Source organism: Gordionus sp. m RMFG-2023, chromosome 2 (assembly GCF_954871325.1).
Source record: "Gordionus sp. m RMFG-2023 chromosome 2, tfGorSpeb1-WG-v2, whole genome shotgun sequence".
Taxonomy (NCBI): Eukaryota; Metazoa; Nematomorpha; class Gordioida; order Chordodea; family Parachordodidae; genus Gordionus; species Gordionus sp. m RMFG-2023.
The window spans coordinates 18,768,045-18,783,716 of record NC_088776.1 but is presented as its reverse complement, the minus strand read 5'-3'; the positions used below and the strand labels follow the sequence as shown (position 1 = coordinate 18,783,716).

The window sequence follows — 15,672 nt, the reverse complement described above, 5'->3', positions numbered from 1 at the left end:
AGATCTTTACAAATAAAATGTACCAGAGGGAAACTAAATTCACTGGTCTTTTAAAAATCCTAAATTTACCTAAGCTTTAAAAATCATAAAATAACAAACTGGGTTCGTCATTTTTAAGATGAGATTCATAAATAAGTAGCTTAGAATTATAATAGGTATAGGTAATATTTATACAAAATACTATAGTAAAATATCTAAATTAAGTTATTTATGTAATATTTATACCTTTTTAAAATTATTTCAATTTTAAACCTAAGAAACAAAATTTGGCAGCACCTAGAATAGTCTCATTTTTGGCATCTGCCCGCCCGTTCCCCACTGGCCTATAATAGATAAATATAAATTTTATACAAATCTATTCTATTAATAATTTTCAAAATATTTTGTTCAATTATCTAGATAAAAATGAATGATTTTGCAATCAATTTTTATATACGTAGAAAATTCCTTATAAAAGATTTTTATATAAAAATAATTGGAATTTTGGGCAAAATTTGATCAAAAATTCTATTTTGAGTTAAAACGGTTTTTGGGTATTTATCTCAAACAAAAAATCCAAATTTTAAATGAAAATTATTTCTATTTTTTAAGTGGAATTCTTCAGTCCTCACTGAAGCCAAAAAGATTTTAGGGTCTGACCTTACAACTTGTGTAAAATACTTTTACAGGCTGGGGCTGTAAAATGTAGAATGCATTTTTTTAAACTTAGAATTAAGAAAATTTGTGTCTTTTCCCTTCATAAAAAATTAATGGGGCACGACCTGAAATATTTAAATCTATAGGCCGGGTTGGGCCTAGTCAGCTTCTAGTTCTCCCAACTACAAACCTTGCGGCCTTTTTTAATAGACGCTTGTATATTTTTGGCGATTTTTAAATTTGAAAAATCTGATTTCACCAGAAATGCATTCCAGCATGTCTAGACTACCTACCATATAAATTCCAAACAATTTTCGCCATAAACATTTGTGCCTTATTCAATTTATATTTTAAAATGGGTATAAATTAAAATATTATAACAGTACTAGACAAAATTGTCTAGAATTTACAGTGTGAGTAATCTATGCACTTTGGAATGCATTTCCGGTCAAATCATATTTTTCAGATTTAAAAATTACTGCTTAAATGATTTTGAATTAAGAGAATCCAAATCCTAATGAATTCCATAACCTAATGCGACATATATAATTATTTTTTTCAATTTTCAAAATATAATATAAACACAAAATTGATTTATAATTATATTTTTAAAAAATGAATTCAATTTTTTTTTTCATTTATATTAGATTGCGACAAACATTTCTTAAGCTCTGATGCCAAAAGAGGTAATTTTTCTACTCCAGGATATCCAAATAACTATCCGAATAATATCCAGTGCCTTTATTGGTTCGTGGCTGGGAAAAGTGAAAAAGTTAGGATTTCCTTCAAAGATTTTTCATATGGAGGCAACATGCCTGAGTTATATTTTACATATATATATATACTATTATTTACATATAATTCTAATAAAAATAAATATATATATTAGTGTTGTTAAACGGCTCGTTTTGAGCCAATTTTTAAAAACGGCTAACTCAATATTTTATCCAGAAAAATTTTACGCAAGCCTGAAGATTTTGTTCATAGAAGGAACAAAAGTCTAGACCTATATTATCGAAATCTCGAGGCTTAGGCAATATTTTTCTGGCTAAAATAGTGAGTTAGCCGTTTTTAAATCGGCTCAAATGAGTGGTTTAACAACACTAATATATATATTTTCTAACTCAATATTTAATTTAAAATGTATAATTACATGCAATATTCAATTTTTTATTTTATCAATCTAACTTTATACATATACGTAATTAATATTTTCTAATTAAAATTTTTTGATCAGGACAGGCTCGGGCCTGAAAATAAATAAATTCAGTCTAAACTCAGGCTGAAAAAAATGAATTTTCAGAGCTCTGAACCATATGATGTATTTATGATCGTGTTTCTGTAAAATTGAGGAATTTAAATTTGAGTTAGAACCGTATAAAGTGAAGTTAAAAATTTATATCGACTATATAATCCTGATTTATTTTTATTTTTCATTTATATTTAATTAATCTTTGTAATTTATTTGTAAATTATCTTATATTTTATTTTCCTAGTATTCTAGATTTTTGCTAAACTTCATTGCAATAATACATCAGAATTAGATATAATAAGAATAATAGCTAAGTCGAAGCCAAAATTTGTCAATTCTAATTTTATATCCAATTATGTATTAATTATGGAAAAGTTTTACTCAATGTTATTTTAAGATCATCAAAAATATGAATATATCATTAGATGTCTCCACGGATATATAGATGTCTATTTACAACTTGAAAACACGGATGCAGAGCTAATAGATCAATATTTAGATAGGAGATTATGTGGAATGGAACTTCCTTCAGATAAAATATCCCTACATAACATCATTGTTTTAGGCCTTTACTCAGATACTCATGCAACCGAAAAAGGATTTCTAGCGCATTACGAATTTATCGATGCAAGTATACTAAATTATTTGAGAGTACAAGTGTCTTTCTACTATAATAAGATAACATTTTTGGGTTCTATTAAACGTATTAACTCTGTTAAGAATGAAACTATAAATTAGGCATATTGTCCCCATGCTAGTTATATGATTTGTACTCCATTTTTCAATATAGTTTGGTCTAGGAATTTTTTATATAGTTTGGTCTAGGATTTTTTTTAAAAAAGGTTTAGTATATGATTATATATATTTTTAATATGTTTAAACTATAACATTATTTTATTTTTTTTAAAAATTTTCGTTAATTTTATATAAAACAAAATTAGCTAAATATCATATAGGTAAGATAGGTGAAGATAATTTTTGTGGTTATACTATAAATGGATCAATGTTGCCTAGTGGAACCATATTTTCCCCGACTTATCCTTCAGTGTTAACCCCCAACCTAAATTGTTATTGGAAATTTTTGGGTTTGCCTGGACAAAGGATAAAACTCAATTTTTCTGTTATCAATATTGAACATGGCGGCGATCAGTAAGAGCAAATTATTTTTAATGTTCATAATAAAAGACATTGAACATTATATTATTTACATAGTAATGTAGATAAAATATGGCATAAGGCAATTAAATTATTTAGGGTTTTTAAATTTTTTATAAATTTTTATGTGTCCTAGCTCGTTTTAATTTTTGTTCATAATTTTGAATTAAGAATTTAATTCAGAAAAACAGCTGCTTATACTACTTTTTATTTTTTTTAAATATAAATTAATAAGATTATGATACCTTTAAAATACGCTTATAGTGTGTACAAATTGAGCGTTTCAAAAGCTGCGTTGAACGCAAATGATGCATTTCAAGTATCGTGAAAATCAGTCAAATTACCTTTGGGCATTAGAAACCATTTTAAAATACGCAAACTAGTTTGCTTTTTTAAATACTTTATTATTCGTTCATTTTGCACGTGGTTCTTTAAAACCTTGGTTTTTTCGCAAAATATCGGTCAACATCTATTATCCAGGTAATAATAAGGGAGGGGGGGGGGTACATCCATTCCTAGTTGTTTGATTATATATAAATTAAATTTAATATTATATAAAATGTATTTAAAAATATTTTTCAAAATAGAATATTTAGAAATTAATAAAAAGGCAGACGATCTATAGTATAATTACAAAAACTAATTCTTTTTCATGACTTAGTAAAAATTTTGAATTGGCGATACTAATAAAAAAAAGGCAACCTCAATTTAAACAAGGGATATGCAATGCACGATTTTTTTAAAATAAAGTACGACAAAACGCAAACGCTCAATTTTTGCGCACTATATTAAAGGTGTATCAATTCTTATTTTTTAAATCTGAAAGTCACATTCTATACATAAATTATTTAGAATTCTAAAAAAAAAAAAGATAGAGAAGATAAGACGTTCCCTTATGGTTTTTTTATATTTAACTGTAATAAATTATCATTTTAATTTCTATTATACTTCTTCTTTTTCTATAAAACTCTAATTTTCATTTCTGAACTAATTTAAAATATCGAATAAAAAAATTTTTTAATGCAATAATGACACTTTTTTTAGTTGTCCGTATGATTCGTTAGAGATTTATGATGGGCACACAATCAATGCTTTATTGATTGCGACTTTGTGCGGAGAAATGAAAGATAAAGTCGTATTTTCGTCCTCTAAAAATGTATTGATAAAATTTGTGACCAAAGAATCTCAACGCTTCAATAAAACCGGATTTACCGCACATTTCCATTTTGACGACACTATCGTGAATTTAGGTGCGTTAAATAATAGGAAGTTTTATATTTTTCATATAAAGTATAAATTATTGCAACATTTTCCCACCTTTCTCTATACTATTACCAATCTATATTGGTTTTAATATAAATTCACAAAAAGTTAATAATCTTTTTGTACATTTATATAAAATTTTTAAATAATGCTTCTATTTCTAGTTTCCCAGCTGCAGGTAACTTTATCTATTTTTATTCTTCCTATATTTTTGAGCATGTACACTGTTTTTAACTCATTCATTTCTAATCCACACAATTTGAATCTTATTACAACTGCTTTACCCTACATTTTTTGTATCTTCGCGCTGTAACTGTGAATGCAGGGTTATTCCTATTTTAATCGTGCTTTTATATCAAAAATAAGTTATTCATTATTCGATATTCCATACTATTCGTTTCGTATTTTTTGAATAAAATTATTCATCGATTAATAAACAGCTTTTTCATTGTTCAATCGATTAATTCAAAATTATTCTAAAAATATTCGTATTATTCGTTTCAAAATTATCAGAAAGTATTCGTATTATTCGAAATTATTCGTAAGTGAGTTTTCAACATGTTCCTGGTGACACTTTTTATTTTGATACTTTATTTCATTCAGAAATCATTTTTTTTAAAATTTATTTTTCACTTTTGATTAAAAAATTTTAATTTTCGAATCGTATAGTGTTTTATTTTCATACGAATACGAATAATCGTATTTTTTTGAGGTCTACTGCTCTTTATCACAGTATTTTGACAAACTATTCCGTCTCACGCATTGAGTATCGCAACTGAGGAGAGGGAACACAACCCATACTCTCCCCTCCCCCTTTGCAAAATTTTTTCAATTTTCTTATTACATACAAAATATAAGTAAAGCGATAATTTGATGGTGTTTTTTTTAAATATTTTTAATCATTAATTGAGCGCGTTTTTTAAATTAAAAAATCTGTGCCGCAAATGCATTTCAATATGTGCAACCTACCCCCCCCCCTCGCCATAAAGTATCATTAGCAAATGATATAGCCCACTTTTAAAAGTTATTTCGTTCTATTATCCTGCAACCCCCCGGAAAATATACTCAATACCTTATTTCTTTCACTCTGCTTTTAACAAAAATATGTATGTTAGAATATAAATAAATCATAAAATATAAAATTTTATATGCAAATAAGGATTTTTCAATATAAGAAATCATAAGTAAATTAGATATTTTAAATATATGGAAATAAAATGGTTTTAAAATCATAAAAAGATGTTTACAATAAACTAAAAAATATTTCTCCTTAGGATATAGAACAAATCAAGTGGCACATCGCTGAGAAAGGGCAAGAGCATGCTCAGGCACCTAAGCAGGAAAATGTTTTTTTGAGCAAACCTAAGGCCTTATTTATAGTAAACGCGTTATGTGCAGGCGTTGCGTTATTTAAATCTATTGAAAACACTCTTATTCTTCGTAGCGTTAATAATTTTTGAAACATACGATGCAATATATGTTTTTCAAATTTTATCATAGCGTTATCATCATTAACGCTCCATAAAAAAATTATACTAATTTATTACTTGATTTTGCAAATAACGCACCGCTTGAACATAACGCGTTTACTACAAATGAGACCTAAAAAAAAATATAAACTTTTTAATATAGGCCTAAATATAATTAACCCAGCGACGTCAGATTTAAAGGAATTTTTAAAATCAGATATTTTGAAGCCATCGCAGATTATAACAATTTAATTTAAATATATTTTATGTTATACTTCATTTTTTGCTATAATTTTATTTTATTTTTTTATTTCTTTTGTAGATTTTATATCTAACCCCGGTTATCACATCATAGGAACAGGTTATAATTTTATTTATGGATAGTATAATCAAGCAAAATCGATTATAATATTTTTAAAAAATTATTTTTAATAAATAATTCATCATCCAGAATGCGATCAACGAATTTTAAGTTTGGGCGAAACCAATGGAACTATGTTCTCACCAATGTTCCCACAATCTTACAAAAGAAACCTCGATTGCTTCTATTACCTAAAAGTATCCGTGTATTATTTAATTTTACCTATATCGTATCTTAGGTATATATAGGGTTTTATAAATTTGATTTTGGTCCAAATTGGATTAGGGCCCACAAAATACCACCAAAAATTTATTGAAAATTTATTTTTGGATGTAATAAAATATATTTCCATTCTAATGTTAAACAGATGGTATGGTTTTTTTTAATAGCTCTCCTATAAAATTGATCAAAGTGAAATTAGAAACCTACAAATCATTAGTTAAAATTAAAAGTTACATATTTTAAATAAACGAATATGAATTTTTTTAATCAAAGTATTATATAACTTATAAAAAATAATAACTCATCCTAGCTCAACTGTATTAGTCACGATGGTATTTTAGTTTAATTTTTTAACGTCCTATTAAAATACCAATTATCATGAATATTTATTTCAAAAAAGTAATATTTTAAAAAAAGTACTATTTTTTTAATTTGGGAGGAAAAATGTATAATTCACAAATTTATTTAATAGAAATTATTTACTTATCTAGAAATGTATAAATTTGATGACATTAATTCGCGAAAAATTTTGTAGATAATTTGGTTAAGCTAGGACGGGGTATAAAACAAATTAAAAGTTTATATGATTTATGACAAAATAAATTATTAGGGCCTCAAAGACAGAAGGAATTTGGAAAAAGTTCTCCTCTTTTTCCAAATATTTGACATACCCAATAATTCAACCAGGTAACTATATCATAACTATCTTATATCTTAATTGTATATAATATGTACCCACATACATCTATTTATGATTTTATATATTTGATATAAACTAAGATGTTCAGATGCCTATTTAGGAGTTTATTACAAACATAGGGATGGAGAATTAATTGACTCAAACCCCGATGCCAAATATTGTAATCTACAGCCGCCTAATATAATATCCTCCAGTGGCCATTTACTCTTATTAAAATTTCACAGTGGAAATTCGATTGGCAATGGGTTCAAAATTTGGTATGACTTTGACACAGGTGTCATTAATATATTTTTCACATTATGCTTTTTTAAAAAAAAAAATAATTGAATTTTATGTTTTGTCAAAACTTGTAAAAGATGGGCAAAAATTATATATATTTTATTATTTGAAATCAGGGATCCGGAGTGAACCAAGAAACTGGGAAGAACCATCATAATTACTAGAATCGGAAAATAATCTTTATACCTAATTACGACTGTCCCAAAACATTAAAAAATTTACTTAGAAAACTTTCAAAACTTTATCGAAAAATACTCAAATAAACCTTATTTTAAGAGAAAAATAAAAATATGGCCAGAACATATATTTGCAAAATTTTCAAAACTTTATCATTATGTAGCACTCTTTGTATTTCCAAACAGTGGATGCAACCTAAAATGAGCTAGCCTAACCTTTATAATTTAAAATCGATGAAAAAGATATTTACTTTTTTCTCAGGAATAACTTTAGTTATAAATTTTTCCAATATCATAATCAATTAGTAACCTTTAGAATTCCCTGAATCATATCACAAGCCTAACCATAAACTTCATATTTTTTTTTACATTTAAAACCTATACTTACTATAGTATTGCTAGTGTTTTTAAACGGTTCGATTTTTGATGCGCAAGCCTGGAAATTTCACTCATAGATGGGAGAGTTGGTTGGGAATCTATTAACGGAATCTCGAGGCTTGCATAATATTATTTTTGCTAAAATCTTAATTCAAAATCTATTAAATCGGGTCGTTCAACAACACTACTGTTATTCTTAAACATATATTCACATTTATAAAAAAACCTTATAATATTTATAAATATAAACCCAGCTTTGAACCAATAATATTAAAAAATAATAATTGTACACGATAAATTACATTTTACATCAAACCAAAATAATGATTCATTTTTATTTTAATTATTAGATTTTGGAATCCCGGGAACACCTCATCCAGAAAAATCCAAATGCGATTTCACTTTCATGAGTTCTAGTCAAAAAAGTGGATCATTTAACTCCCCTAGACATCCTGCTAACTACCCACTTAAATCATCGTGCTTATACATATTTAAAGGTTTGCCCGGAGAAAATATTAAACTTACTTTCGAACATTTCAAATTACCTCAAAAGAATTCCAATAATTCCGACAATATGGGAGATGAAGAAAGGTGCTTTTTGTGATCTTTTCAATGACATGCTTACATCCAGCCTAAAATATTCTATATTTTGGTTTTCATTGAGCACGATTTAAATAAAAATAGAAGGGGTAAAAGTAACACTCCAGATGATCTGCTGGGATCGATAACGCAAAATACATTAAATAAGGGATTTTTACTATTTTTAGATATAACAGAAAAAAGGATGAGATTAAGTTAGATTAAGAAAAAGATCACTTTTTAAATTTATAAAATACTTTAAATTTATAAATAGATGTGCCTTGGATTATGTCAAAATATACAATGTATGGTCAGATGAGAGAGAAGATTTATTGGGAATTTTTTGCGGGGAAAAATCTCCGTTTCCCATCGAATCTGAAAATGATGTCTCAATAATCAAAGTCGAATTCCATTCTGGATCAAATGTTTTGTGCCAAAAAATATTTTGTTGTAAAATAAAAAATAATATGCTCAAAAATAGATTTATAAATTAAGAAGCATCTTTAGGCCACTCTGCAAAACCTAGTAAGAACATTTTTGAAATTGTTTAGTGAGACAAGAAAAATTATTTTAATAATTATTATTATGAGAGTTTGGAATCGGAGCCAAAGGCTAAAGCCCTCCTTTAAAATTTATTTTGGAACCAATTTTTAATCCTTTATTAAAAAATATATATATATTTAGGAAACGGCAGAAGGGTTTTTATGCCAATATTCTTTCGTTTCTCTTCTCGACAATAAAAAACAAGATTGTAATCACAATTTTACTGCACCAGCAATTAGTGGTATAGTCAAAACCCCTAATTACCCTTACAAATATCAAGTTAGTCTTACGTGCGATTGGTTCATATGGGTAAAACCTCAGAATCGAGTCTTATTAACCCTTATTAATTTTATTTTGGAGGGTAAATTAGAAACTGGTTGTTCTGATGCGGCCTTATTGATATGGACCAATTTCTCTGCCCCACCTAAATATCTATGTGGGCCGAAACCATTTCCTAATCAAAGCGATTATCTTTCGATTAATAACACTATTCGATTAAGGTATAATAAAGATAGATGTTATAATGAAAATAAATTTAAATAATAATTTCGTTTCATAATGGTTTAAAACACATATTCAATTTAATTATTTCACTGTAAATTTTTAGTCTATTTGAATTTTTGAATAATAATAGTGAATAATATTCATAGGCGTATCAGGATTTTGCTATGGGGGGGGGGGGGGGGAGGTTATTAGGTAAGGTTTTTGCTCATAAGTTTTATTGGAGATCTTTAGGTTCACTTATTCTCAGCGTTTGTTTAAATGAGATTTTTATAAAAATAATTTTTATTAAAATGTTTTTTTTTCTAAAAATTTTGAATTATAGTCATTATTAACTTTTACTAATATTTCTTTCAAATTTTTTCTTATAGTGATATATTGTATATATTTTCTGGGGAAAGGGAGGGGAATGTATAGGGAAGAAATTTTTATTAGCTTAAAATAATATTTACGAGAACAGGCAAATTTGTGATGGGATGGATTTCCCCCCTCCCCTTTGGTTACGAACCTGACAATGTTATATTAGTAGATAAAATAATATAATGTACTTATTGATACTCTTTTTAATTTATTTTAGTAAACTTTATTAAACAAAAATAATTCCAATTATGCATTATATTTATGTAGTGTTGCTTGGTAGAGGCAAATTAGCTCTCACAATCAAAAATATATTTAAATTCAATAAGATAACTTTAAGCTATTTTTTGTGGCTTTTTGTGATTGTTATAGGAGAGAAATGCTCATAAATATTTACCGCTTAAGCTCTTTTTTAATGATTATTTTTTAAAAAAAGATTTATATCTTCAAAGAGAGCGACAGGTTCCAAAGGTTTTCGAGTTTCTTGGACGGAAGTTATGTCAAGTAAACTAACAATTTAATTAATTGCAAATGAAATTTTTATTGATTTATATATAAATATCAGAGTTTTAAAAAAGCTTTTTAAGCAAAAATCTTTGAAGATTTATTTTTGGATTTCATCTTGATAGATTTTTTGTGCATGAAAATTACGAAAGATTTACTTATAAAAGTTTCTTTCTTTCTTTTCTAAAAAAATATTTAGGCATTATTAGCTAAAATATGATCAAATATCTATCCTCTTCAAAAACAATTTTCAAAATATTTGCTCAAAAATTTTTCAAGATTTTCAAACACTGTTAAATACGAATAAAGACATTACATTGGTAAATTTTATATTAGTGGTTGGTCTCTAGAGGAATAGTAAGTGACAAAAACTGGTTCAGCTCAAGTACCTCATAGTTTAGAATACACCTAAATATTTCTATTTGAGTATAGTGTTTTTTTAATTTTAAATACTTTATCACTTAAAAGGATAAAAAAATATACTGTTGCCAATAAATGAAATTCTATCCGTCTAAATAATTTTGTAGCATATCATTTGTAAAGGGAAAGAAAGATAAATTGTTCATAAATGTATATTTATATAATAGATCCGATCTGCCAAAAGGGGTATCTTTGTCAAAAGTCAAATTTTTGTATCGACTCGAGTTTACGTTGCAATCATATATCTAATTGTGGCTCCGAAGACGATAGTGATGAAAAATATTGTAATATAAGGATTAATTTATACTTCCATTTGCTACAAGTCTTTATTTTTTTTATTTAAGCTAATTTTTGTTGGATATGTCGTACTCTTTAGGTTTTAGAGAATTCAAGACATTTAATCAATTTTTATAAAATTTAAATCATTTATAACGCACATTTTTCAAATTTTGGAGACTTGATTATACTGGGATTGTACTCCAGCATTTGTATAGAACCTAAATTACAGAAAACTATACAATAAAATTTTGGGGTTAATATATAAAATACATTGGAAATGTCGTTTTAAATTTCAATTAATTCAAAATTTTACTGCGAAATTGTCTGAAATTAATAGAATATGTATTATACAAATTCTAGAATGGATTACAACTCAGGCAACATTAGTTTTTCCATAATTTAATACTTCATTTATATGTTAATTCATTTTCTCTAAATGCTACTTCAAAAATAGTAACCCGTGCCTATTACTTGGTATATTTCAAATATTTGTTACTTTATAATGCCTTTTTACTTTCTTCTACCTTCCTTTACAGCACTATTAAATATTAATTCATTCTGTCAAATTCAAATAAATGTCAATATTCTTAACAATTTTAAGCATAGTTATTTTTATCGAATTTTTCGATATGTGTAATTTGATGTAGAATTATGTCATTTATTATAGTCATTACTTCATTTTTTCATAACAATTTGCTATATAATAATTAAAGGTTCCGCTAAGAAAGGCCAAGCTACAAAATCGCATGTTGGAAAGAATTTATTGTTATTGTGTTTTTTATCGTCGTTAATCGCTGTATATTCATTTAATAAATAATTTAAATTAAATAATGTCGCTATTTTCCTAAATGTTGCATGCACTGTAGTATAATTAAATAATGATAGGAAATTAAGATTTAATTTGTAATCATATTATTAGAAGTAATAGCCATCACCCAGATATTTATTTGCGAAAAAGGGGTGGGATTATAACTAGGGTTTCTAAATTTTAAAACCAAATTGGCATCTCTTGTGTTTAGGTATGTTTAAAATTTCAATTTTTTTAAAACTTATAAATCCTAAACACAAAATGATAAATGCAACATATTATGGAATCATATTTTATCATTATCGAGAGTTTATATTGAAATCATTAAAAATTTAATTTGTCAATAAATAATAAATTAAAGATAATACAGAGGGTTTTCTTTTCAAAACCCTATTCAATAAATGTAAAATTTTACATGAAGACTGAAATTTAAATTTCATAAAATCCTATAAAAATATTTAAATTAAATATTTATACAACTCAATTATTGCATCTAAGTTTTAATTAAGGCATTCTCTAAAAGATTATCATTTATATAATTTAATGTCGAAATAGATATCAATATTAACTTGGGGATAAAATTATCTTGAAATTTGATACATTTATTACATTTGTATTAATTTTGATTTTAAGAAAAAATATTTAATCTTAAAATCACAAAATATTAAATGAATACTAAGTTAATAATATGAATAATATTTTGTTATTTGACGCGAACTGGAATTAAACAAAGAAAAACGAAAATTTCTTATTAATAAACTCTTATAAATATTAAAAATTGAGCATAAAAAAATTTCACATTTTTCAGAACATTCTCGTAATCACTGTTCCTATTCTGTTAGCGTTCCATTATTTTTCCCAAGTTCCGTTCAATGTCCAGGGTTATGCTTAAAACAAATTTATAATAGGAAAAAATGACTGTTTTATTCTTCCAAATTTTAATCGTATTATAGTTAAATAAACTTTTATTATTACTTATGCTTAGATTTAGTGATGGATAAGCTTTTTAATCCTAAATTTATTTATAGATATACTGTTTGTTATATAAGCATAATTATCTAATTTATTAAAATTTATGTTTACATTATTTGAATAAAATCGATTCATTAGTTAACGAATACAAATATTAAATTAATATTTGAAATGTTATTATATGATTTTGAATCTAATTTCTTATTATTTTGTTTTATTTGTCCAATAAAATCTAAATAAAAATAACATAAACATAACAGGGAAATAAAACTTTCAATATTCTATGCTTTAACAATATTTTTACCTCCCCCCCCCCAAGAGAATTCTGGAATTACCGGATGCTTTCTAATCTCGAACATAATACAAGCGATTTTCACTTATCCAGGCCATAACTATTAATTTTTCTTAGGGGACATTGGTGGGGATGGTAGGGCCTAAAATATTTACATATTTTGATCAGAAATTGCATATTTCGATTGGATTCAACCAGAAATATTTCGATAACTTTCCTTTTATTTTTTGATTAATAAGCAGATTAGATAACAAAATATAAATAATTAGTAAATGAAAATCGGGAAAATGAATCATAATTTATGTAATTAAACATAATTTGTATTATTAATGATAATTTATGTAATATTAAGGTAAATTTATGTAAAATATATTTTTTTATTTATGAAAATAATAAAAAACACAAAATTTTCAATATTTCGCTGGGGGCCACAAATTTGTATGACATTTCCTCAAAGCCTCCCCCCCCCCCCGTAGTTAAGGCCCGGATTATTACAAATTTGAGTGACATGATATTTAGCATTATGGAATACAACAATATGGTTTCGTAATAATTATATAATATATAACTAACACTATACTAATTTTATGACTTACATACATTGTTTCCAGGTATATTCAAACGTAAGGCCAATACTATTTTTATCCTGGTGTCCGGTCCTCTTCTTTTAATTATAATTATATGTATCATCGTTTCCATGACTTTAAAGAGGAATAAATCTCGTCAAAATATTATGGAATAAAAAAAATCAAATTCTTTTTTAAAATAAAGAGGTTATAATTATAAACGGATTCGATTCCATTGATATATTGCGAAAAATAAATAATTATAGAGATAATAAATAAATATATACTAAATAAATAATATTATATAATTACAATAAAATTACAAATCTACCATGTCTATATTATATCGTCGCTTGATTATTATAAGGTTTCAATAAGATTTTTATCAATTTTACAGGAGAACTATTTCAAAAAATACTATGTCATTTAACACTAAAACAACAATATTTTATTAACAATTTTTTTAAATTGGTGGATTTTTTTAATATAAAGAAGTGGAGTGGACCGCAAATGCTAAGGTTTTGATTCTAACTTTGAGCCCAACAATAATCGAAAAATGATATATTATATTATAAAATTTTAACTATTCAATTCACTCATAATTTTATATAGAAATCTCCAGAAATATTAAATACACTTGATTATTTTTAAATTATCTATATCAAGATTTTGATATCTAAAAGTCATATCTTCGTTGTTATTTCAATTCACAACCTGCTACTGACCAGATCCATTTCCGAAAAATTATCAGCTTCATGTAGACCAATTTAAAGCTTTATTTATTTCTACTAGCTACCCCACCGATTAGTTTTTATCAGCCTGGATTGGGCCTTTGATCTTTACTTATCATTAGTTATGTTTTGTCGTTTTTTTAAAGTAAGACGAGGTAATCAACGATTTCTGAATTGTTTGAATAGCCTGTAAAATGAAGTTTAAAATTGAAAATATTTTAATTTAAATATCGGTTTAACTCTTTTTTTTAAAAAAAATTAAAATGTGTCCTTTACCATTGGATACTTTCAGTTCGATCTTGATGAATTTAAATTGCTTTTACATTAAATAAAATAACGCTTATGAAAAGGTACTTTAGAAAAACGTATTTTTATGTAGTAATAGTTTTATTTAGTTTTAGATTGACTATGTGAAACAACTCAGTTTTTATTTTTATTTTTTTTAGAATTGGAGCTTATTAGAAACTGAAAAATCTTTTTTTGCAAAAATAATAAAATTAACCCTTAATTTTAAATAATACAAAAATGAGTATTTTATAGGAGATATACGATAAAATTATAAGATTTACCAAATGATTCGGAAATTTTATAATCACGTTGGCATTTCAGAAATCGTTGCAAAATTTTGTATTAAGAACAGTATCAAAAAAAAAATATTATCCATAATAAATTTTGGGATTTATTTAGCTCCTACCTTTGAGAGATTTGGATTTATAATAATTGGATCTATCAAAGGAAATGTATTTAATGGCGGCAATAGTTCTCATTCAGTCCTAAAAAACCAATTTGCTTACCTTGATTTTAGTTATCTCAAGAAATTCTTTACATAATAGAAAATATTTTAGGGGGATAGGGAGTTTTCAAATTTAATTTTAGGCTATAAATTAACATATCGTCACCTCTCACCTAACATTCTCAAAAGAATAATGTGTACTAATAATATATATGATTTCCAAAATATATTAATTATTTATATAATAATATTTTTAACTCTAAAAATTTTCAAAAGGAAATTAGATCAAAAGATCAGTACAATAATGTCGCATTAAAGAATGCTTTAAACTAAATGTTAGAATATTACTAGCAATCGATAGGTAAAATTTTCCTATCGTTTATATATAATAGTATATCTAAAAATATACATTTAAAAATCATTCATTTTATGTTAATACAATATATAATCTAATTTTTTATTACATATTTCAATCAGTGAGATTTAAAATTAGGTT

General features: G+C 25.7%; 1 protein-coding gene across 5 annotated transcripts in view; it reads left to right on the top strand.

The window, feature by feature from the left end:
• The window catches only part of LOC135923196 (tolloid-like protein 2), a 32,666-nt gene extending 18,755 nt beyond the window's left edge, over positions 1-13,911 (top strand). For 4 of the 5 annotated variants that reach the window (XM_065457812.1, XM_065457813.1, XM_065457814.1 and 1 more), the window contains 14 exons: positions 1,284-1,455; positions 2,314-2,519; positions 2,830-3,037; positions 4,088-4,293; positions 6,098-6,136; positions 6,227-6,333; positions 6,969-7,045; positions 7,139-7,332; positions 8,242-8,482; positions 8,745-8,895; positions 9,155-9,513; positions 10,308-10,375; positions 10,963-11,079; positions 13,758-13,911. In XM_065457812.1, coding sequence (XP_065313884.1) covers positions 1,284-1,455; positions 2,314-2,519; positions 2,830-3,037; positions 4,088-4,293; positions 6,098-6,136; positions 6,227-6,333; positions 6,969-7,045; positions 7,139-7,332; positions 8,242-8,482; positions 8,745-8,895; positions 9,155-9,513; positions 10,308-10,375; positions 10,963-11,079; positions 13,758-13,888 — 2,276 coding nt within the window. In that variant the 3' untranslated portion in view covers positions 13,889-13,911. Of the gene's footprint in view, positions 1-1,283; positions 1,456-2,313; positions 2,520-2,829; positions 3,038-4,087; positions 4,294-6,097; positions 6,137-6,226; positions 6,334-6,968; positions 7,046-7,138; positions 7,333-8,241; positions 8,483-8,744; positions 8,896-9,154; positions 9,514-10,307; positions 10,376-10,962; positions 11,080-11,787; positions 12,124-13,757 lie in introns of those variants that run through there. The other variant, XM_065457816.1, reaches the window with a different exon arrangement.
• The last annotated feature ends 1,761 nt before the right edge of the window (positions 13,912-15,672 follow it).